Consider the following 24,938-nt stretch of genomic DNA (forward strand, 5'->3'; position numbering starts at 1 on the left):
CTGCAACACCAGCTCATAGAAGATAAGCTTTTGTTGGCACAACAGCTATTGATAAGATACTGTGGGACTGTCAACATCTCTTAGATGTAACTTCTGCCAAATTGTGTGGGGTATCTGAATTACCCTATGTCACCCCAAGCTAGGGCAAGAGGTTGGGAATAACTGGTACTCCTATTTTAGTTTACATACCAGACATGAAATGTTGTTCCCTGTTTCACTGTGGCTTTTCCAAGGTCTTCCTCCACCAGAAGGTCTCACTCTCTTTCCAAAAAGTATGACATCACTGAATTTGTCATGGCATCCTTTAACACTGAGGACAGAGGAGGACATTCGTGTTGAAGTGGAAAGGAAGAGCGTGAATGACAACGGTGACGAGAGCAGTGTTATTACTCAAGTGCCAGGAAATATGTCCACCCTGATCATTAAAGATCTTGAGCCTAGACAGCAATACATGTGCAGGGTACGGGTGAACACCAGGTCCCAAGGAGAATGGAGCAACTATCTGTATGCATGGACTTTCAGTGACAGTAAGTGCTGATTCACATCCTTCTGTTTAATTCTTCATCTTTCCCCCAGTGATCAGACTGATTGTCACTTGATGACTAGGTTAAATATAATCCTTTGCCTTGGTAACACTTAGTTCCTGACGATCACTTGTAGTTGTTATTGCTATTTTTTTGAAAGTTCAGTGTCCAAAGAAATTCTTCTTTTGGAAATTATCAGGAACTAATAAGATTTTTTTTTTAATGGAAAAAAAAAAAGGCTTGAGAATCCACATCTTCATTCCAGTGCAACTCATGCTTCTGACACACATAGCATTTTTTCCTCCTCAGAATGATGGGCCATGAGAGTTCACTACTCCAAGCTCTTTTATTACTCAATTCAGCTATGACAATACAGAAATAGTCAGCACTTAAAGAAGAGAAGATGCAATGCAAGGTAAAACCCCTGTGAGCAAAGAGTAGTTAAGTGTGCTACACTGAAGACCACCCTTGAATTCCCCGAGTGAGAGCAGTGTGCTTTTATAATGCCACAACAAATGCCCTATCTGCATGAAGTACCAACTGAACAGCTGTCCATCTGAATGGCTGATGGGTGCCACTGCCCATACCACACGCTGGAAAGATGTGCTCCTTACAAGTCACGTGAGGATGCCCTCACTGAGATCCTACATGTGTTAACAGAAGTATCAATGGCTGTCATGGGACACTCCAGCTTCCTGAGCTCTGACACCAAACTGCAGTAAGAAAAGCATAAGGTTACTGTTTTCCATGAGAAGGTACTTAGCTCAGCAGCCATGGCTGTGTCCACAAGTGTAGCACTCACCTCTGCTGGTGGTTTTCTGATTAAATGTTTGGAAATGTTGGTACTGATTTTCCTTCTTTCTAACAGGCTGTATCCTGACAGGTAATTGCTTCTTAAAGCAGTGAAAGTATCGGAGATGGGAATTACAAGGGAATGATGATTCAGTATAGAAAGAAATTAACCCTTTCTGCACTAATCTGAAAGCAATTTTGCATACAGACCAGATAATGTATATCATCATCCAAAGACATTATACCAAAGGCCATTCCAACCTCTGCTGGAAGTATGAAGTATTACAACAAGAGTGGCAGCACATCAAGTTCATAAAACTTGCATTCAGTTACCATAACTCATCAACAAATTTCTGCTTTTGTTTAGCAGACCAAAAGCGCTGAGGAAAGTGTTTTGCTCTCTGTGAGAAGGAGAAAGAGATGGATGTATACTCCAATGCTCTCTGTGTTTGTGTTTGTTCTCAGGAATCCCTCCTGCACCATACAACATCAGATTTTCTAACACCACAGACACATCCTCAGTCATCTCCTGGACAGCTGCTGAGGGTCACTCCATCTCCTCCATCATCATCAGCTACAAAATTTATGGCAAGGCTGAGTACAACCACATCGATATTATCATAAAGAACACCAGCATTACTCAGTATCACCTCAAGGGCCTTGAGCCAAACACTGTGTACCAAGTTCAGGTTAATGCTCAAAACAACATTGGCTTGAGCAACCCAAACACATCGTTTGAACTGAAGACTCTTCCAGAAACTAAAGGTTGGTTAATCCACCATGCTGGACTTGCACAAACCAGGTCTGGTGGTATAAACTAATTAGCTAAGACAGGGTCATAATATTAATTTTTTAATTTTAGTTTTCTTTTGCTCTTAACTTTGACATACAACACAGCACCACTGAAATTCAGTTCTTAGTTCACTGCATGGCATTGGTGAAGTGACAACATCCACAATTTGTGTGGATCCACTAGAAAGGGCCCAACAGTTCATAAATTAAAGGATCGTCATATAATAGGTCTATTAGATCACTGAATGTGACCTCAACTCTGCTCTGACAGAATGCAACAGAATCTGCAGGTGCTCATACACACAAAATTCAGTAAGCATCCAATGTATGTGACATTTTTGCAAAACAAAGAGATGCATCCTTATATCTTTAAACAGTTTACAAGGCAGGAATGTTTAGCTATACATTACTAATGTATAGCTAAATTCAGAACAATGATGAACTTATGTGCTTCCTCAACAGCTTCCTATGAATCAAAAGGAGGTAAAATGCTGCTCATTGCTATCCTTGGCTCTGCAGGGATGACCTGTGTAACAATTCTCCTGGCCTTTCTCATCATGTTGCAGTTAAAGAGAGCCAACTTCCAGCGTCGAATGGCTCAGGCTTTCCAAAATGTAGTGGTGGGTTTCCAGTTTTCCTGTGTCAATTTGCTTATTAACTTAAGCTCATCTTTTCCCCCTTTTTTTTTTTCCGATTTCTTTTTCCTGAAAAATTTCCTTCCCAAATACTATCTTCTCTTCATGTGTGTAATTAGTACTGTTGTTGTAAAACTTTTCTGCTAGTGACCCCGGAGCTAAAGGAATCACAGTTATAGGCTATGAGGTAGAAAAGTTGGCTTGAAAAAACTTGCACATCATTTCCCTTGCTCCCTTTTCTGCCTTGTCACACCTGTGTATGTCAAGTACCAAGTCAAACAGAATGGAGGAGCCTGTTCTCCCTATACAGTCATACCTGCTTTTGAAAACTACCATATATTTAAAGTTGCTGACGAGTGCAACTGCTGGTGAGTGCTGGTTCATTTTCAATCTGGGGACAGCACAGCAGGACCAGTCAACGGTGACATCATAGTTCTGGCTGTGAGGAAATTGCTTAAGGTTGTTAACATTACATGGAGATATCTCTTTCTTTATACACATGTACATATTTGTATTCTGCTGCAGTCTCCTTATCACTCTGCTTTCTGAGGCTTTTCCCTCACTTCAGAGGGGAACCTGTGAAGCAAAATGAAGCTGGGCCAAAGAGTTCCTTCATATGTATCTGAATAGGTTTTTTCATAAACAGGGAGCCAGGGGTTCATCCAAACAGATGATCCCAAGCCACACAGAATAGCTTTGGCTCCTTGTCCTGAAACTTTTTCCACAGAAGTATTTAATGGGAATGTGTAACTGAAGAGAAGATGTCTCTTGGAGATGGAGATGTCACCTCCTTATGGAGAAGATAATTTCCTCTCTCTTTTTATTTCCTTTCTACTTCTTGCCTCATCCTTCCTACTGAGCTTAACCAACAGAATTTAATGAAGCCTAATATGAGATAAATCTCAAACCTGAGACTTAAAATTGGTTTTAAATCAGTTTTTCACTTTATTTTTGCCCATGTCCTTTACCTCCAAGATGATTATAAATTTGGTCAGGTGACCCAGGTCTATAAAGGTACTTACACATAAATTATGAGTCTGAATAATTTTGTGGATCTGGGCAGAACTGCTTGTTGCAGTTTGTGTCTAAAGTAGGTGTAAATGCCCAGTGTACTCACTTATGTGTAAGTAAGAGATGGATTGGGCTCTGTGTGTGTATATGAGTGAGCACACAGGTATTTGGGAAAGGTAACCAGAGCATTGCTCAGTGAAGTAGAAATTACAGTTAATGTCATTTGCTTAACTCTGTTGCAGAGAGAAGAACCAGCTGTACAGTTTAATTCAGGTACTCTCACTCTGAGCAAGAAAGCCAAAAACAGTCCAGACCCCACTATATATCCAGTTCTTGAGTGGAATGACATAAAATTTCAAGATGTGATTGGGGAAGGTAACTTTGGGCAAGTCCTGAAAGCACGCATTAAGAAAGACGGCTTACGCATGGATGCTGCAATAAAAAGGATGAAAGGTAGTAAAGAGCAGAAATTCTGTGACTTAAGAATTTTCTCAGCTGTTTATTTCAGTTGTTTCTCTGTCATATGGGCTTAGTAGCCCTCTTCTAAAGCTAAAATAAGTATTCAAAGTTGCTAGTTAAGTTGAATCAGCTGTTACTAGGCCAAGAGTTGTCCGACTTTATTTCTGCATGGTCAAGTTGGTTTCTATTTCTCCTTAATGGTTAATATCATTAACTATCTTGTGTTTTTCAATTCATAGTTCAGTGTCAACTTCATGTGAGTTCATCTGCAAAGTGGGATGCATTTAATAGAGTGCAGCACAGAGCTAGTCTTGGGGCACAGCATTTGCTCATTCTTCTTATTCATTGGCATGACAGCTATGTTCCAGGCAGAACTAAAATACATACAATACTGCAAGAATGTGCATATCTTATTGCAATTCACCAGATTATTATCTAGGCAAATCAAGAGACACTCTCAAGTAAGATGATTAATGTAAAAAGAGCCAAGGTCTGCACGCAGGCAGAAATAATCAACAGCAGAGATATGGAAAGATTTTTAAGCAGCTAGTTTTCATACGATCTGCTACAGCATTTTACATTCTCAAATAGAAAAGAAGTGACATGGTATATTAAAGATGCGGATTGCTGCTACAGACATTAGGTTCTGACATTTCTCCTTTGATTGAAAAATCTCACTTTTATCAGTAAATACTAACGTACCTTAGAGTTTTTTATTGGGGCTGAAGCAGTAGTGGCCCAGGCATCTCAGAGTACTCATAATTAAAAACAACATGGTTAAAAATTCAGTTCAAAAAAAAAACGTAAATGCATGCTTATATGATTTTCAGAATATGCGTCAAAAGATGATCACAGAGATTTTGCTGGAGAACTTGAAGTTCTTTGTAAACTTGGTCACCATCCCAACATCATAAATCTTTTGGGAGCCTGTGAACATAGGGGTAAGATACTTTTAAAATCCCCCATAGTACAGTCCATACAGGCCATAGAAACACTAGCTCATAAGCAGGTCTGTCTGCAACATTTGTTCAAAAGACAAATAAACTTGTGTTTGGATATACAAGCTATCCTTCAGAACTTATGTTCATCAATAGCTCTAAATTCTCCTCTACTTCTAGAAATTAGCCTGTTTGGTGTTTCCCCTCTGGTCTGCTTTATCTTTATTTCTTTTTTCACTCAAGGCAGACTATTACTGACCATCTTTTGGTTTGTGATATGCTCACTATCTGATGTTTCATTAGGATACCTTTACCTGGCTATTGAATATGCCCCCCATGGAAATTTACTGGACTTCCTTCGGAAAAGCAGAGTACTAGAGACAGACCCAGCATTTGCTATTGCCAACAGTACTGCATCTACACTTTCCTCTCAGCAGCTTCTGCATTTTGCAGCAGATGTTGCCAGAGGGATGGACTACTTGAGCCAGAAACAGGTCAGTCTTCAATGCTCTACCCACTGAAAGCAAAGGAAATAATTTTTTTGAGACTATATCTTTTAACGAAATCAAAATAAGGTTTTAATTTTAGCTTCTATAGCACCCACTGGATGAGATTTATTTTCTTGTCTTCACTTAATCCTATCAGATACTATGTCATGGGGAATCATGAAAGAAGCATTAAAACTTACAAACAACATGGTAGTTAACTGCTTTCATCTTCAGATAAAATTTAAAATGTTCTTGGTAGTGACATACCCTGGTAATTCATTTTATGTTCTTACTCTGAATGTTTGCCATTTTCAATATAGCAGTAAAGTAAAGCATGTAAAGTTCATTGATATGGAGGTGAATTTTTTTTTTGATTTATTTTAGTTTATTCATCGAGATTTGGCAGCAAGAAATATCTTGGTGGGAGAAAATTATGTTGCAAAAATAGCTGACTTTGGCTTATCAAGAGGTCAAGAAGTTTATGTTAAGAAGACCATGGTAAGGATCAAAACAAAATAATACAGGTTATTTTCTTAATTTTTGTTTTCTTGTTCCCTACTTTATGTTTTCATATACACAAAAATGCAAACTTATAGGTATTACAGAACTGATTATTTAAATATTATTCACTAAAATGTTAAATATATATATCATGTTTATTAACATGCATGTGTCACTTGCAAATAAATTCTTTACCATGATTATAATATAAAATGTAATTTAAATTTTTTTATGTGAATATGGATGACAGTAAGATAGCTGAGGCAAGCTGGTTTGATTCTATTGAGCAAGGCCAAAGTTAGCAAGAGAGTAACCAGCAAGACAGTGGATACGTCAGGATCTGTGAGCTGAAAAAACAGGTGCCCAGAGCTAACACTTTGAAAGAGGGAGATGAGTAATAAGTATCATGTAGTTACAGACCAGAAATAGGACTGTGTTGTCAAGGCAACAGGATTAGTCAGAGGCATGCATCATAAGACATCATTTAGGTATTATTTACATTTTGTCTTGATGCTGGTTGCATAATTTTTTTGTTAACCTTAGTGTGAACCCTCCCTTTGGTAAGCAAACAATAAAATCATGGAATGGCTTGTGTTTGGAAGGGACTTTAAACTTCATGTAGTTCTAACCACCTTGCTGTGGACAGGGACATTTTCCACTACACCAGATTACTCAGAGTGCCATCCAACCTGGCTTTGAGCACTTCTAGGGATGGGCATCCACAGCTTCTCCAGGCAACCTGTACCAGTGCCTCACCACCCTCACAGTAAAGAATTTCTTCCATAAAAATGCACAACTTGAATACATTTATTTACTTGATAAAGTTTACTTGCATGAAGTCAGTTTTCATTAAGGTAACACAGAACAATTGTTGGTGTACAAATTGCAATATTGCTGTTTCAACCACCAACAAATAAACTTTCATGAAATAATTTCCAGGGACGGCTTCCAGTGCGATGGATGGCAATTGAATCTTTGAATTACAGTGTTTACACCACAAATAGTGACGTGTAAGTATATATTCAAGTGGCATTTTTAAAATAAATATTTTTCAATATCAAGGAAAGTTTGATATTCACTGTTAACTCGAAACACTCAGTGGTCATGTCAGCCTGAGTGAGCAAAAGAAAGCAAAAAAATTAAAACTCACAACTAAAAAAATTCCTTTTATTTCTTCATCAGTGTCTGATCAAGTTGCATATTCACAAGCTACTTGGATTTGGACCACTACTTGAGCTACATTTCTCATTTGAAATCAGAAACCTTATGAATCTTTGGGAGACCCAGAGGAACTTGGTATTTTAGTTAGTAAATTGAAAATTATATTTGGCAAAGCAATTCTGTAAATACAATATTTGCTGAGAGCTCACAATCTAACAAAGTTCTCTGGTTGACTCAGAGTGGATTAATTTTGGTAATTTTCCTGCTTTCTGATTCCGTGCACACTATCATTATACAAAACTTTATAAAAAATATAGAAGAATGTATCACACTTCTCCGTGTTCCTTGAATACTAGCAAAACTATCTACCACTTAAAAATACTAAATCTTGTTGCATTCTTGTTGCATTTCATAATATCCCTCTGTTGCAGATGGTCATATGGTGTCCTGTTATGGGAAATTGTTAGTTTAGGTAAGTATCTGAGTTTTGTACTGCAAAAATAAACAATCCAAGCCAAGGCAGCTCCATTCACTCAGTCTTTTAAAAAATATTGCTTCACAACGTTTCATTTTTTTTCTTTCATTCTACTAAATTTTATTTTGTTTCAGTATACTTGGAAATGCAATTTTCCATTTTAAATGAGAAAGAGCCATAATGTCTGTGTTTTCATTGCACTATAAAACCCAAGCCATACCTAAATATAAACTTTAGCATATCACATGATATATAGACTTAATGCAATATGTTTTGAGTTTGATGGGTGGCTTTTCCTCAGCCTTTCTGAGTCTCAGGTCAAGACTTACATTTTAATGACCTTGCGGGGTGGAGGAGTAATAATCTCCTACTCCAAATATTATTGAAGAAAATTTTTGAACATTGATCGTCAAATAAAATTTAGAGTTGATTTCTGCCCACAGCTCTATTCATAACGATTGTGGTACAGCCTCAAACCATTCAATGTCATTGTTTTACACCTCCTTTATGATTTGTCCTGAACATGTGTCCCACAATCTGCTGGCCAAAAGGTACACACTCACTGAGGTGCACATTGCATACTGGACTAATCATGAACTCTGCATTTCTAATTTGTTTTCAGCTTTCCTTAGTAAACGGGTTTGCACTAGATATGGATGGGAACTAACACACTGCAGTGTGGAAAATCAAGTCTAAACTACCAAACACCCGCAGAAAGGAGCAAAACCAGCTTGACAGTAATAGCTCCATGAGTCCATACCGGATCCTTTTTACACAATATTAATCAAGGAATGACTTGCCTATTGACATGAAGGCTATTGGAAAAACAGTTCAAATACAATCAGATGCAGGCTCTCAGATTTGTAGAGAAATTTAGGCCAGGCCCACAAATGATAAAATCTGATACTTAGTTCTATTTTTCTCTTCAATACTGTGTATCAAGCAGTATGGAAGCATTAACAACAAAAATGTAGCTGCAAAATATTCCCTAACATTGGACGAACTTACCTGTTGCTATGTCAGTCATACTTTTCCATTTCTACTATGAAATTAAACTTTTTTTTGTTAAAACCCCCTTCTGTTTATGACAATGGTTAAACTTTGCCTTAGGTGGAACACCGTACTGTGGAATGACATGTGCAGAACTATATGAAAAACTGCCTCAAGGGTACAGACTGGAAAAGCCTCTCAACTGTGATGATGAAGTGTAAGTTCCTGCCTCAGCTCCTACCAGATACTCTGTTCTTTACACAACATGACTGGGCTTTAACTCAAAGAGAGCCTTTTTGCTATTTCCGAGTATGATAAAATTCTTTTCAGACAGTGACCAGCCGTGGAAAATGCAATTTCAGCTATGTATAAATCCATTTTCCTCTGAAAAATGGAATGTGCACAATCTTTCAATAAGCATGAATTTGCAGTTTTAATCTATATATCTAAACTATCAAATGTTGATGTTTGATTTTTAAAGGTATGACTTAATGAGACAGTGCTGGAGAGAGAAACCATACGAAAGACCATCATTTGCTCAGATATTGGTGTCATTGAACAGGATGCTAGAAGAAAGGAAAGTAAGAATGAATCCATGGAAAATAATTAGGCCATGAATAATTTCAATATTATTGAGGTTTCTTGAGATAATGTACCTTGCATCACACTTTTTCTCTTTATTTCCTTCCCAGACATATGTGAATACTACCCTATATGAGAAGTTTACTTATGCAGGCATTGATTGCTCCGCTGAAGAAGCTGCTTAAGAGGGGAAAAATCTTCATTCATCAATGATGTATTGAAGAAAACTAAAATTCAATCTGCTGGAGCCCAAAATGTGATGTGCTGTGTAGAACTGTGTATAGCTGTAACTGTATATAATACATCAATACTGTTTTACTACAGTTATGTATGTGTATATCACACAGTAACCTCTGCCTTCACAGGCTGTAGAAGTGTATATACTGTTCAGAGCAGGAATAGACTGAAGTCATGAAATCTTTTGTTTCATATGCAGGGTTTTCTTTTTTTCCTAGTTATGTAGATATAGTGTCTACATACATATTGTAATGCATTAGGTATTGCCATCTTGGTTTTTTTTTACATTTTCCAAGAGCTACTGATAGCAAAGCGGTAACTTATTGCAGTATTCCACTTCATTTCATTGTGTTTCAAACAAAAATGCTAAGCTCAGTGCAACAATGAAAGTTGTAATACAGTGTGCTCACCAAGGATAGTTAAGAGAGACTCCTATTTGAATGTAAAAGTCGGCTAGTAGAAATAATCTACTTCAAAAATTCTATTCACACCTGTACGATACAAGGCATGCTATTGCTCTTTCATTGCCCAGTTTGATGGTCAGTTTTTGCCCATATGCAAAACATACATATGTTTTGAATTGTTTAATGCTATCAGAGGCAGCCATGCAGCAACTATCACAAAGCATAGGACTGAGGAACATACTACATATTGTCAACCACATTTTTACAACCAGCCTGGATATATCTGAGACATTCAATTTGTATTTCATGTAATAATTTCACTGCATAATTATAAATTACTACCTACTATATACAAGCAGGGCTTACTTACTTTTGCTTATTTTACTCCCTTATGCAGTCTGCAGTATGGTATGGCCTCTTAAAAATAACACAGGAAAATGCTTCAAAACAGTGATATTTGACCTGTCACAAAGGTCTTCCATCCTTAGGTGACACAAACAGAGGCTTGATTGTCCTGAGCTTCTGATGTCAAGTCAACCAAGAGGGATTCGGCGGACTTATCCTATCCAAATTTCACACATCAGCTAACCTAATGTTTTGCACATATCATCCCCTCATCCCCTTGTGACTCACCAGCTCATAAGTGACCATCAGACCACAGTGACTTCCCAGCTGGGAGGATCAGGTCATCCCCTAAGACTTGAAGAAAGATGTTTGAGGGAGTAAAAGATTTCCCCTTATGATACTTACTTTGTGGATGGGTTTTTGATTGGTTACAATACAGGTTTATTACAGCAGAGTATAAACATTACCAACATACACCAGGCTGACTCAAATAGAAGCACCAAGAGCCTTATTAAAAGTGAATAAGCCAACAAACGAGGGTGCTGAGATGACTTGTGTGGCCATGAGATAGGCAGAACTTGCACTGGTGCTAGGCATAAACTAGGAGTATATTGTTGGGGATTAAAGTAAGTTTACTTATAGAATATTAGATATTAATTGTGTAGGTTTAAGTTTAATCGTAACTTGCTTACAGTTTAGCACGAGTGGGCCCTGCTCAAAATTTAGCGTAGGTGAACTTTAAATGAACTCTGTTCGTTAGCAGGAATTACTAAGCAGGGGAGGAAACAGAGAAAGACTGGTTATCTTCAGATAAGGGTTGAGACCCTGAAGTCCCCCAAGGCTGCCCCAAGATGGAAGATAAGAGCAGTTAATGGCACATGGACATGGAGAAAGAATCCAGTCACGTATAAGAAGACCCTCAACCATAAATCACCATTGGACCAAGAGGCATGTGCAGGGCACATGAAGAGTGTATGAAGATCTTGTGCAGAGACTGTAAGGGTGTAAAGGCCCAGGGATTTCTCTGTTCTGGGTCCCACTCCAGTGGCATCCAGCCCAAGCTGAAATAAACCAACTCTACCTTGGAACCTAGGGTCTGAACTCTTCTTTCACATTTACAGAGTGCACAGATTCACTGGACCAAGGGACAACTCCAAAACAAAAAAGAGAAACAAATTCAAATACATATTTTTCATAAAAGACTACTTGGACAGGGTTTTTTGAAGCATGGGCATTGCCTTTTGCAGTCCGACTGGGTCCCTACAGATCAGTGAGGTGAATAAGAACAGATTTCCAGTGCGTGTTTTCTAGACTTCCAGGCAAAGCTGCTAACAACTTCTGCTGGAACTGCTCTACTTTATGTACAGAATTTTTCACAGGTCCAGAGAGCTTCTTGTCTCACACAATTCTAACAAGCAGACACAACTGACTATTCTGTCTCTTGATGTGAACTTCCTCTTCTGTGGCAAATTTTCATACGGACCAATATGTCACATAAGTAAAGAATCAGAGAGTCATTCATCAGCTCAACAGGTTTTAATACTATCTGCATTTTAAGTGCTCAAGTCTCACCGTAAATTTACCTGAAGGGCATTGAAGTACACTTACAAGCATTCTTCATTTAACATTGTTGCATGCATTAACTTTCTAATCTGATGTAATATTTTTTTAATTACCATTTAAAAAAACCCACAAAAAATACACAGCTTGAGATGTCTATTCAGTCTGCACATCACAGAAGTACATTAGAAGTAATAGAAACTATTAGAAACATCCATTAGTTCTGTTGCAGTCTCAAATATACAAATTGCTTCTACACTTGCAGCATGCACTGGGTACCCCAGGTTAAAGAGCTAGATCTTACCATCTGTTATCCAGTGCTGCAAAGCCTGATTTATGAGGGTAGGTGGTATAAAAAGGTTTTCAACTTAACCATTAGCAGGTTGTAAATTCTGCCTTCCACAGCATAATACATCAGAACCCTCATTTTTCTGATGAAAAGTGAGGTATAACTATCCTTGGGGATGTCTGAATTTAGCTAATCCGCTCAATTGCTGTACTTGTCCCAGTCCTCAGTTACCCAAAAGGAAGCACACATCTGGCCTTAAGTGGCAGGGATATTTAATTCTTACTTCTCTGTGGACAGTCTGTACCTGATGCAACTTCAAAGTCAAACTGTGCCCCTCTCTGCTAACCAAAATATAATGGTCAGGCATTTGCTGAAACACAAAATGTTGACTATTATATACCTTTCATCAAAATGTATAAATACCTGATGAAAGGAAGCAAGGCAAATGGAAGTAGAGTCTTCTGAGCAGGATCCAATGTCAGGATGAGAAACAGTGGTCATAAACGGAAATCTAGGAAAACAGGTGGTCAAGATATTGAAGAGGTTTCCAAGAAATTTTAGAGTCTCCAGCCTTAGAGATATTCAAAACCTGAGTGGAAGCCATAGAGGACTGGAAGTTCAAAACCTGGTTGGAGCTGCATGGGTTAGTTCAATCACTTTTGTTTTGGCAAGCTTTGTGGAGTACATTTCACTCCTTGTACTTCTTTTTTTTTTTTTTTTCCTCTTACCTCCAAAAAAGTAACTTCTCTTACCACTGAAAAGAAATGTGATAGTGGAAATTATTTTTCTTTCCCTATTCCAGATCCTCATGGAATTCACCTGTTGCCAGAGAGGGCTGAATCTCTGCCTGATAAGCAGTATTTACTGACTTTGGGCCTCAGAAATAAAGATATTGGAAAAGTCATGGAAAGGTCTTTAATTTAAGAATTACCAGTCTTTCCAGGTACACACACTTGCTTAACAGCTGAGATAGCTCAGGAGTGATCTCCATGACCCTTGTTAAATGAAGAGGAGAGGGGGGTTTCTCATGACCTATTTCTTTGTGCAATCAGCACTGACTGCCCACAAAGCTCTCCCATACATACTCTTCACTCCTTCTCCAGTTTACCCATCATCCAGATAAAACCTCTTTGTAAAATGGATGTGAATAAACACAGTCTGTGATTTTGTGATTTCCCTTCCTAGACCAGAAACCACATTTCAGTCCTATCATGGGAGAAGAAACAGAAGCATTTTGGGAAAACACTGGGAAAAAGATCATGCCAGTGATGGATTTTATAAGAAGCACCAAAATAAAGGTGAGCATCAAATTCCCTTTCTGATGTGTGGTGTGTATGGCCACAGAAGCCTGGGTGTGTGTGAAGGATGAGTGTTTCCTGGGGGGTACTTCATGCTGCACGTGCTTCTCCTGCATCCAGAAATGCTCTGTGAATTGCACTAGGAACAGCGTTCAAAAAAGGTTTAGATACTTTTAAAAAGGAGTCCTAATGATTTCACAGTACACGCTGTTCATTGAAAAGCCATTTGCATGCAATTTTCTCCAATATTTACAGCCAACCATATTATATCCGTACTTCACATAGCCACAAACCGAGTTACTCAGTACATTCAATACCCACAGTAGACTGTGGTATATCACCAGGATCTCCATCAGGAGTGCATAATTGCTACTTGTAGCATTTCTAGTGATTTAGATCCTGATCCCTATGAGTAAGGGCCAAAACTCAGCTATCATCAGGAAGGAGCTTGATGGGCTTAAACAGCAAGCCTTGGGAAAGAGGGGCTGAGGGAAATTCCATCATCTAAGGACCAGACATGACCCACTGTTGTTCAGCCATGTGGATTGTCCTGTCTCCTGCAGCAGGATATGGAAAGACTTTGTGATGATGCTATCAGTCCATGTAGAAGTCCCTTTGTTTTCTCCCCTCCCTTGTAATCCTTGTTTCTGGAAATGCTAACTATCCTCTCCCCAGTGTAATCCTGGTTACTGGAAATATCAATCCTCTTCCCCCCAAATGTAATCCTGGATACAGGAAATGTTAACCATTTTCCCCCCATATATAATCCTTGTTACAGGAAATGCTAATAATTGGGTAGTCCTCTAGTTGGCATAACCCAGCCTCCTCATTAGCATGTTCTGCCCCGAGACCCTTAAATAGCATTTTGCCTGTTCAATAAAGATTCCAGTTTCTGCCTCCAAATTTGGGATCGTTTGGACCTTTACACTTATGGAGTGAAGTATGTGAAATTACCTTTACATTTGTTACCACCATATGAAAGGTATAGTAGCTAATTCCCTCCTTTCTGCAATGAAAATTTAGGTTGAATCAGGGAAAAAAAGGTGGGAAAAGCCAAGGAACAAACCTATTGCACACACAACACCCTGCTGCTGCAGTGCTATGACATCTCAAACAAGTATTTTTGTGATGCATCTCTGGGAGCTTCTCTGGGCACATCTGTGAGCTGTAGACAACTGGCTGTAGTGGATGTGAAGAAAGCAAGAAAAAACAGTTTAAACAGAATAACTTAGTAGTGGGATAACTTAGTAGGTGGTGGTGGGAGGAAACCATCAGCCCAAAATGGGCAAGTCCCATCAAAAATGGGAGCTTTTTGCTACTGAAAAATTCTTATCATTCAGAGACAGCTCAAAGAGAGTTCAACAAGCACACGGGAAAATTCAAGCACTGCTTAAGGTCAAAATGGCACATTTCTCAACTAGCTGCATGTCACTTCTCTTCTGAGGTTCTCCTATTGATGGAACCAAAGCTACAGCAAAAGATGATGTGCTCCAGGGACATTTTTAGAAGCGGACCTTTGTGGAACTAGTTCAAGCTGGCATGACTTGGATTTTGTCTAATGGGAGACAGAACATGGGACAGACTAGAAAGACACTGGTGTCTGAGGGTTTTTCCACCTTACCATGAAATGGGTTTCCTTAAAGTAAGGAGGTTCTCCTTCCACCATTCTATTCCCACAATGCCAAGTGACCAGATGTCCACTTCGGGGCCATATACTTCTTTTGTTACATATTCTGGTGTCATCCAGTAAAGAGTCCCGACCAACAACCTCCGTTTGCTCTTCTTAGGAGTAAGGTGAGCACAGAGGCCAAAATCATCTGAGGAAAAAAACAAACATCATTAAACCCAATTTGAATTAGGAAACCAAGCAATTCTCCCTTCAGTCTGAGAGTGTAGTGTTTGATCTACCTGGAAAAGTGGCCATGTTCTGTGTCCTCAGGGCTGTAGCCAAGGAAATACAGAATTGGCCACTTCTATTCACTAGAAGCTTTAGATTGTAACTCCATGCCTCTGGAAGGGACACACACAAACCAAGGCCACTCTTGACATCTTGCTCCTCATGATACCTTTCTGCACACTGCAGCTCTGCTCTCAGTTTGCAGCAGGGGTCCCTGCACTCCCACAATCAGTATTTTTTGGTGACTGGCAGTCAGTGTTACGCAGTCCCACATTGCATTCCCTGAATGCTGTGCCAGACCAATAATAACCACCCATTTTGACAGATCCATCCATGCCAAGAAGAATGTTAGAGCTTTTGAGGTCTCTGTGGATCACTTGGTTTGAATGAAGGAAGTCCAAGGCTTGCAGGCACTGATAGATAAAAAAGAAACATGAGGATGAAAATTAATGACCAATTTCATCACACAAGAAAGGAAATGGCTCTAAAAGATTCACTTTCTAGTGGAATTGTGAGAAACAGCAGAACATGATGTTGTCAAGAGAAAGAGCTTGCTCCTTCAGCACTGTTAGAGCAGTATCTTTCTAAGTAAAGGCATACAGGCTTTTAAAAGAGAAATGTCAATTGTTGTTACCGACTATCTCTGAAAGCACAGACAAAATGCCTGCTGCTGCAGGGGATGCATTCTCTCCATCCAGATGACAAATGAGGATTTGCCAAAATAGAAAAAAATCCCTCCCTTTGGTATTGTTGTCGTGGAGTTTTTGATTTTCTAATTTTTATAGGTTTCAGAAGTAGTTATGTAGTGAGTGTAGATTTTAAATGTAGCTGTAGAATCTTTCTCACAGTATTATCTCTTATCAGTATTTCCAAAAACCCTTTCCCATAACAATTCTGTTAAGTCTGTTAGCTGTTTAGTCTTCTTTTAATGTAGAATTGTAGGGAAGCACCTTAATGCCTGCACCAAAATATGTAAACATAGGCCCAATGGCCTTCAGGCCCAGAACCCTGGAAAGCCTCCAAGGTCTGCATGTGCCAAAGAAGAGGAAGATAAGGAAGAAGGGGTCCCAAAATGCCCCCAGACTCAATTCCCGAGGGGGTGTGTTGAGGGGCAAAGCTGGAGGGTGGACAAACGGGGATTGGATGGACAATATTATAAAATTGTAACACCTGAGCCAAAAAGCCAGCGTGAAGGATGTATTCCCGGAGCCTGGTGGTTCACTAAAGCTTTCTGCTCTCTTATCTTATCCTATACCCTAATCTGGCCCTGAGACTCTTTTTCAGCAATCTCTTAGGGCAACAGTTTTGGTGCCCGAAAAGCGGAAAATTGAAATCCAGCACCCTGGAACACCTGGAACTCTGGATCAGGAAATTTAACCCTGCAGGAAATTCTTCTTCAGCTGGCATATTTTGAAGAATTCCCTCCAGTGATCTTGGTGAGATAGAGAAAACAGTCGCTTTGGGTAATTTTGCTAGCAGTTAGAAAGGGGGGTTTTCCCCCGATATTGGCAATACGGTGGGACTGGGAAGGGAAACTTAAGACTTGGGCCCAGAAGTTGCAAGAAGTCAGTGTTTTCCCAGTCTGTGGGTGAAAGGGTTTCGCTGGGAAGGGCAGTTGGACTCTCCTTAAGGCTTCGGTAAAGGTAGGGCAGAGGAAACTCAGGAGTTTCGTGTTTTGTGCTGGCCAGGTACAGTTGTGAGGGGAGGGATGCCTCTCCATGTGGTAAAATAGTCTGTTCTCACTTGAAGCTGTTGGTGGCGCTTGGGGAAGAAGTTAGCACAGTGTTCCTGAGACTGTGACTTCTAATCCTGGTGCTGGGAACTTTTTCCTTGCCTGTTTATTTGTTGTAATGGGCTGCATAGAGTCTAGAGAGAAAGAAATCCCTAAGGGGTCTCTTCTGGCAATAGTATGAAGTGGATCACTTTCAGGCAGGAGGTTGCCTGACAAAGATTTTATTGCTAGCCTTGGCAGCAAACTTGGAAATTAGTCATGTTTCAGAAGCAAACACCATTTTGGGTGGAATGATATTCTCTTACACTGAGGACTGTGATAACTGAGGCCCTATTTGTCTTTGCTGTTAGTTTAAAATTCTGCCGCCATGTTTGCTTATGTAGGCAAGGAATGCACTACAGACAGGCTCCAATCTAGAGAAGCAAAGTTGGGACATTAGTGTTTTTTTCATTCTCATAATCTTCTTTCTTCTCCTATTCCATAAAATCTCCAGATAGTGCTACTTTGGAATAATCCAGAAAATGAGTAGTTAATAACTTCTGAGTCAAATGTGGTTTTTCTTTTTAAAAAACCTGTATGTGCTGATGATTTGACAGACTGCAAAACATGTTTCCTGCAACAAATGACTAAAACCAATTTATTAAATTATAAAGCAATACTATTCCCTTTTTTTAGAATGTTACCATTGTTTAATTAAGAACTCAAGAGTCATATGGCATTATGTTTCTAAACACATCTCATTTCCAACAACTCTGTACATGCACCGATATTCAGGAACCTTCTCCTGCATCAAGCTCCCATATCACTCTAACCTGCAGCCTTCATGGTACAGCATACCAAGCAGAATATCCCTCAATCAGCATAAAAATTTATATATACTTCGAAAATGAGGTTCCACTCTTGGGTCTGGAGTGTAAGATAATGGTTGCAATGGTTAGGAAACCAACAAGTTTTTGTTGTGAACCAATATTTTTTTTTCCCCTTCCCCTTGTGAAACAGTGAATCTGAGTGAGAGCCAGCCAGAGAAACAGCTGAGAGTGTTTGATGGTTATGTTCTGACTTTATGCTGTGTGGTTGCTGGAGATTCTGGACAAGTTCTACGTACTTTTGCCTCCCATGTGCTTCTGTACCTGCACACAAGCAGAACAAGCCAAATTGTAGCGCTAAAATGGTGGAAGAGAATGTTCTTACTGAGCTCTCTGAGGAAAAACTTGATTTGACTAAAAAATAAGAAGTATCTCCTGCCTTTACTTTTTTTAAAATTTTTTAATATCTAGTAAAATGTAAGCTCTATAATAATTTGTACCAGAATAAAGTTTTGATTAGAACATAACATCAGGCAAAATACATTTCCTAGTTATGAGTAGTAAAAAGACAAGCAAAATGACTTTCATAGTGGAAACAGCGCTACTTCTCTGGAGGTTATCCTGGCTGCTCTTCTTAATTGTGAGAACTGGGATACGCTTTCAAAGGTGGGATCCGGTGACATCATCACACTGAGAGCTGTCTTCAGGTAGCCAGAGGCAATCAGAAGGCAGCTTGTCTGAGAAGACCACAAAATTTACACTGGAGGAAAGAGGACACTGACTTAAAATAATACCATTATTCTTTAGTCTTACAAATGGAGCTGCAGAAGGACTAAACAGCTCTGTTCCCATATAACTCCTCGTCCTTAAACTCTGCTGAGTGTAGCCTGGGGGAAAGGGTGCTGTAATTTGTAATAGATCCTATTAAAAAAAAATTTGAAAAGAAGCTTTCTCCTACTGAAGAGTCTTATTGTAACACACATCCTGAGATTTTACCTACAAGCATAAGGCTCCACACAACTTTCAGATTTCACCTTTATTCTTACTTGACTGTAAGGTACAACTCTTTCAAACATATTTCTCATTGCAAGGTTTTTGTGTAAACTATAAAGACATATTTTCAAAATGCAATATTTTTCGTTAAAATAATGCAGAATGTAGAACTTCTGACAATATTTGGCATGGTTAACTTTAAATGAAAAACCTGGGAAAGGTAACCTATTCCTAATCTGCAATAGCTTTTCAAACTAACTATGTGACTGCCATTGTACTAGAGCCTTTTAAAGAAATTTTAAGGCACAAGAATCTTTCTAGCTTAGATGAAGTGAAAAAAGAGTAAATAGAGATCCAAAGAGCCAAAGGGTCACATAAGTAAATCATACAGCTCCCTCTGCTGTCTACAGGAGGATGTCAGGTTTTTAAAAGGTAAATTAAAAAAATGCACACTGAGAGAAAGAAGTATTGCAGAACAAAAATATGAATAAAACCCAGAGACCGAGAACAACATAATTATATTCAGACAATAGAAATCAATAGATTGTAAAGATTTATTTAATCAGCACTTTCATTAGCTGAATCACTGTTGATTCACATTACACTCATGAGCAAGAATTTTAAATTTGACAGAATAACTCAAAGGTGAGAAGGGAGAGCATTTCGGGTGTGGCACATACCGATCCAGCCTGTAGCCCTTGGCAGTTCAGTGACATGGTTTTTGACTCAGTGAAATTGACTGATCTTACAGTTATCGCCCTTCCCAGAGGCATTTCCTTTTGGTTGTAACAGTCATCACTCTTCCAAATTTACACTAGGACCTGAGCACTTGAACCTTTTTGGTGTAAAACGTAACATGTCTTTTTTACCATCAGAGGTGAGCGTATCTCTCTCTGGAGACAAAGAAAGGTTCAACTTCTGATGGAGGCAGACCATATTCAAGTGATAAATCCCACACTCCAGGGGAGAGGAATAACACAGAGATAACTGGCATTGTCTCCACATTCCAGGTAGGGCACAGACCTGTCCACAGAGAATTCAAGGTAAGATTAAGCATAGTGTGGTGGCACTTAAAATTTGGGTTTATATCCAAAGCATTCTAGAAGTGACTGATTGACTAAATCATGAATGGGGATATAGAGCAATGTTAAGAGCTACCAGGAAGACTGTAATACAAGACATGAACAAATGTGATTTTGAGCTGAGAGGTTGAATTAGCAGAACTGGACACATGGTAAATGAGAGGCTGTGGAAAAAACCCAGGCAAACCAAAACATGACACTGAAATTATCTAGATTGGTTATGTATGTATTTTGCTTCCATACAGAGAAAATTAAGAGACACATCTGTATTACACAGATAATCTATAAAAGGTTTAATTTCAGGATACCTGTTCTTCGCTGTCTGGCAATTGATCTACAAGAACCTAATTGTCTTATTATTTGCTTTTCTCTTTTTACCATAGATCATCAATTCTCTTCCATTTTCATTTTTCAAGAAGTAATTATACTGCCTGACATCTTAACGAATATGCATTGCTACGGGAACAAAGTTAATGAGATCTATCTTTTTAATTTCCTGTCATGGTCTTTGAAAATGCATTATGTTCCACACATAAATAAATATTCTGCTTAGAATTACATCCTTCATCTCTTTGCCCTCATTGAGTGCTCCAGAATGGGACCAGTTGAGTGCTCACAAGAGCTGATAGTACCTTCTGCCTGTGGACAATCTCCTCCAAATGATATAATTTTCTATGATTTTTCCCAAAACAAGTACTAGAGGAGGCACTAACAAAAAATTGCCCCAAACACACTAAAAAAACCCCCAAAACTCAAAGAGAAGAGAATAAAATGTGAGGCATTTATTACAAATCTATGAAATAATTTCTGATCAGAAATTTCATTCTGCCCATCAACTACAGAATTAGATTTTTAGTTAAAGCCTACAAATAGAGCATGTTGCATTTCACTTGGAAAGAAAATACAGCTGTTTCTATCTCATAACTAAAAAGATATATAGTGATTACACAGCAACCTTAAGAATTGGCAGTTCCAGTGCCATTTCTAGCATGATGATTCCTTGTCATAGCTTTACTCTGAGCAGAATTTTAATAATTCACTTGTATAGACTTGGGTTAGACATTCAAGAAAAAGGTTTAGTAACTTTAGCCCACAGAAAGAACCAGACAAAAGGATTTGGACATTTCCTTGTATTTTTCACATCACCCTAGGCTCAGAATAAAAGGCTAAAAGCAGTGCAGCACAGACACTTTAAAAAAAAACCAAAAGAAAAGCAAACCAACCAAAAAAGAACCCTGACCAACCAAAAAAAAAAACCACCCCAACTTGAAGTGCACAAACCCTGGACAGTAGAAACAACCGTAGAAGAGACATTCTGATTTAAATTTCTTTAAATATAAAAGTACATGGGCAACAGCTGATAATTTTTTTTCGTATAGGAATTAGAAAAGTAAAAAAAACTATTTCAGAGTTTGCACTTGAAAAAAAAAAGTAACAGCTAATGGTTTCCAGCTGTTTCACTAGGAAAAGTTAAATACCATAGCTTTCTTTATGGTCTTTTATTCTTTTATTGATTCAAAGAAATAGCTTTCTCTTTCACTCACTTGAGCTGCATGCTTCTCTGCTCTGTACATCTCTCTTTTTCAGGAAAAGGAGAAGCTTTTTTCATCCTTCTGAATATGGCCCATCCTAGCTGGATCTTATAATGACACTCTGGCTGGGCCACAGACCCAGGAAATAGCCCAACATGTTAGAGCAATTGTTTTGAATGAATGCATTAGGCCTACTTTGAATCCTGCAAAAGCACCTCTAAACTAAGAACAGGAAATGGCAATAGAGTCCAGTCCCATTTGCTATTCCAGTCTGTGAATGAGTGAGTTGCTCTAGTAAGGCTTTTACACCACTTGTTTTACAGAGGTCAAATTTTCATACATTAGTTTGATCTTAGTTGTGAGTTTTGAGGTCTGTTATGTTCCTGTTCCAGTAGTTTGAGCGTTTTTCAGAGACCAGTTTGGATCATCATGACTTGTGGAAATGCAAGAGCACACAAATCAGAAGTAACAAACTGAAGACATTGTGTTTCCCAGCACCTGAAGTGGTAGTGTCACAAACAGCACACCAGGCTGACCTTCTACATCACACCCAGGTCTCCAGAGTAAATCCCTCAGGCTGTTTAATTGTTTAGTTAATTTTTCTGTGCTGCATTTTACATTTTGGAATTGGTTTTTTCCAGTGGGCTTGCATGAAGTATGATTCCTGTAGGCCCACTGAATGAAACCAGCTTGTGGAATGCTGGCTAATAGCAACAAAATGCTGTGTCAAATTAAGGTAACACTTTTATCAGAGTTTCTGCTCATCTGCAGGAGCATTCAGGTTGTTTGGGATGGGAACCCCGGCATACATTATCCCTTGTCCTATCACTACACGCCCTTGTCAAAAGTCCCTCTCCACCTTTCTTGTAGGTCCCATTTAGGTACTTGATATCACCCTCCTTGAGAAGGATAAATGCAACATATCAGATTATTATTAGGATTTGGGGGGTTTATTAACTGGTATATACTATTTCTCTTCTCACACTTGATCATGTCATAGCTCCTTAAAAATTAGCCACGCAAGTAGGCAGGTTAATTTGCCATAGTCTTGACATGGTTGTTCTGGTGGCTACTGGGATGTCAGGTGACAATTCTTGGGCTTAGGTGTGCAGGTCTTACCTGTGTGTGCCACTGAAACTACAGGTAATAGTGGGAGTTTTTAGATTGCACTGTTAGCTTATTTGTCTGATCATTTGCTAAGATAAAGTGTCAGAAACAGGTGGTGGAATAGTTTTCTGTATTCTTTTCACATAGTATAAAGTGCATATGCACTTGGTTTACTAAGCACTTGTTCTGGTGGGAGCAGAACAGAACAGTTTGTGGAAACATCTGGTTTTTACACCTCGAGCCTGGAGAGGCTGAAAGGACTGTGAATGAAATGCGCTCCAGTGCAACACGGTAGCACAAAGGTTGGATAATCACAGATGACTTTAGACCTATCTTCAGATCGAGGTCTTCCAAACCTGGGCCAGAATTCTGTTACTATATCACTCCATCTGCTGGCTGTCTTTTCTCTCCTGTCTTTTCCCTCCTGAACACTGATGCCACTGTGTAGAAAAAAAATTGTTTGATGATTCATCTAAAATGACAGCACACCACCGAGGCAGAGGCTACAAGACATAAAGGATGCAGCTTAGTTCAGTGCCACTTTGCTGTTTTGCTGCTCCATCCACATAAAGGTAGGTGTGCTCAGCAAACTCCTGCCTTCACTTGGTGAAAGGGATGACTTTTCAGAAGTCAGCCGCTTGCTATGAACAGCAATGACACCTACGAGTGCTGCCAGCTGGTGATATTTGCCCCTTCTAAGTCAGAAAGTAACATGACAAGTGCTTAACACTGAACTAAAAAAAAAAAGTGTCCTGATTTACAGAGCTGACTAGCCTACAATATTTTCTGGTGCTCTAGGAGTACTCTGTGACACAATTGCTGCTGCTACATTATAAATGGCAAATTTCAGAATGGTCTATTTTTGGGTTTGTGTTGTTGTGGGTTTTTTAACTGTTTGATTGATACAATGTGATACAATTTGGCTTACATCAATGCACATAGTCTCCTAACTACTGCTGCCCTTTGTGCCATATTTATTAGTGAATGGTTAGTAATTACCCACACTATGGCTTTTAGGGGTGTAGGTAATGTGTGGCTTTTACTGTGCCAGGATGCCTCCACTTACTAAAATGTATTCACCAGGTGGGTGACACCTTCAGATGACTTGTCAATTCACTTGAAATGCTCTAATTGCTGTGACATATTAAATATAATCCAAGGTCTCAAACCATGAAGGCCATCTGTTCCATCAGATCTATTTGTTTTTAATCAGTAAGATCTGTTTGTTTTTCACCCCATCAACTGCTGGGTTTGCCTCACTTTTACTTTGTGCCATCTCTGAGGACTGTGAAGAGCAGTTTGGAATAGAACCGGAGGCTGAACCATGCTTTGGCATCACATTGTGCAGCAGCAGGAAAAAAATCATCCCACTTACAGTGGCAGTGACATAGCTGAGACAACTTCTCCAGAGCAGTAAGGTGTGCAGGATGCAATAGCCAGTCTCACCCCTGCCCCGCTCCTTTGCTTCTCAGTTGACACAGCGAATTGCCTTCCACTTGCTGTTCGACTTTCACTGCTGCATGGAATCAGGCTAGGGAAACGAGGGAGGCATGCAGCAAAGCTGGATAGGAAAAGGTTTCCTGCAGCTCTTTCCCCTTGACAGAATAGGTCTCTGCTGGCCTAGACAGGGAAATTGACAAAGACAGACTAAAGAGCCCTATCACTGCTGAAGAGCCCAGACATGCTGCAGTGATCACAGGCTCAGCACACCACTAGATTGCAGGCACTGCTGGCAGTGCCCAGTGCCCAATGCCCAATGCCCAATGCTGGCTAGCCCAATGCCAAACTGAGAGCAGGGTCACCTTGAACAGGTTTTTCTTATGTTTAATAGGAGTTTCCCGTACTTTAGTTTCTGTCCATTGCTTCTGTCATTGTATACCACTAAGAAGAGTCTGTCTTCTTCACTCACCCTATCAAATGTTTATACATAGGGATAACACCCAACGTAAACAGTCCCATCTCTTTCAGCTTCGCCTTGTGTGAGAAATGCCTTAGTCCGTTCATCATCCTTGTGGCCCTTTTCTGCACTTCCTCCAATCTGTTCTGTCTCTTGCACTCATGAGCCCTGAACTGGACCCAGCACTCCAGGCATGTCCTACCAGGGTTAAGCACAGAGGAAAGATCAGCCCTTGACCTCCTGGCAACACTCCTCCTAATGCAGTCCAGGAGGCTATTTACCATCTTTGTCATGAGGGCAGATTACTGGGTCTTGGTCAGCCTGGTGTTCACTGAGGCCCCAGGATCCGTCCCTGACAAACTGCTTTACAGCTGGGAAAATGTATTCCTTTGCATATACAGGCTGGGTCTG

At 39.4% G+C, this 24,938-nt stretch overlaps 1 protein-coding gene and 1 long non-coding RNA gene across 2 annotated transcripts in view; one reads left to right on the top strand and one right to left on the bottom strand.

Annotated features, from left to right (window-relative positions):
* The window catches only part of TEK (TEK receptor tyrosine kinase), a 37,113-nt gene extending 25,691 nt beyond the window's left edge, over positions 1-11,422 (top strand). Inside the window, exons 12-23 of the mRNA XM_032676781.1 lie at positions 234-527; positions 1,782-2,081; positions 2,571-2,728; positions 3,997-4,207; positions 5,044-5,154; positions 5,455-5,645; positions 6,024-6,137; positions 7,080-7,150; positions 7,733-7,773; positions 8,887-8,983; positions 9,248-9,347; positions 9,459-11,422. Of these exons, the coding sequence (XP_032532672.1) occupies positions 234-527; positions 1,782-2,081; positions 2,571-2,728; positions 3,997-4,207; positions 5,044-5,154; positions 5,455-5,645; positions 6,024-6,137; positions 7,080-7,150; positions 7,733-7,773; positions 8,887-8,983; positions 9,248-9,347; positions 9,459-9,533 (1,763 nt within the window). The 3' untranslated portion in view covers positions 9,534-11,422. The remainder of the gene's footprint in view (positions 1-233; positions 528-1,781; positions 2,082-2,570; positions 2,729-3,996; positions 4,208-5,043; positions 5,155-5,454; positions 5,646-6,023; positions 6,138-7,079; positions 7,151-7,732; positions 7,774-8,886; positions 8,984-9,247; positions 9,348-9,458) is intronic.
* The window catches only part of LOC116781168, an 844,439-nt gene that overhangs the window by 323,206 nt on the left and 496,295 nt on the right, over positions 1-24,938 (bottom strand). The gene's annotated exons all lie outside the window — the stretch shown is intronic.

The sequence above is a fragment of the Chiroxiphia lanceolata genome, chromosome Z (assembly GCF_009829145.1).
Source record: "Chiroxiphia lanceolata isolate bChiLan1 chromosome Z, bChiLan1.pri, whole genome shotgun sequence".
Lineage (NCBI taxonomy): Eukaryota > Metazoa > Chordata > Aves > Passeriformes > Pipridae > Chiroxiphia > Chiroxiphia lanceolata.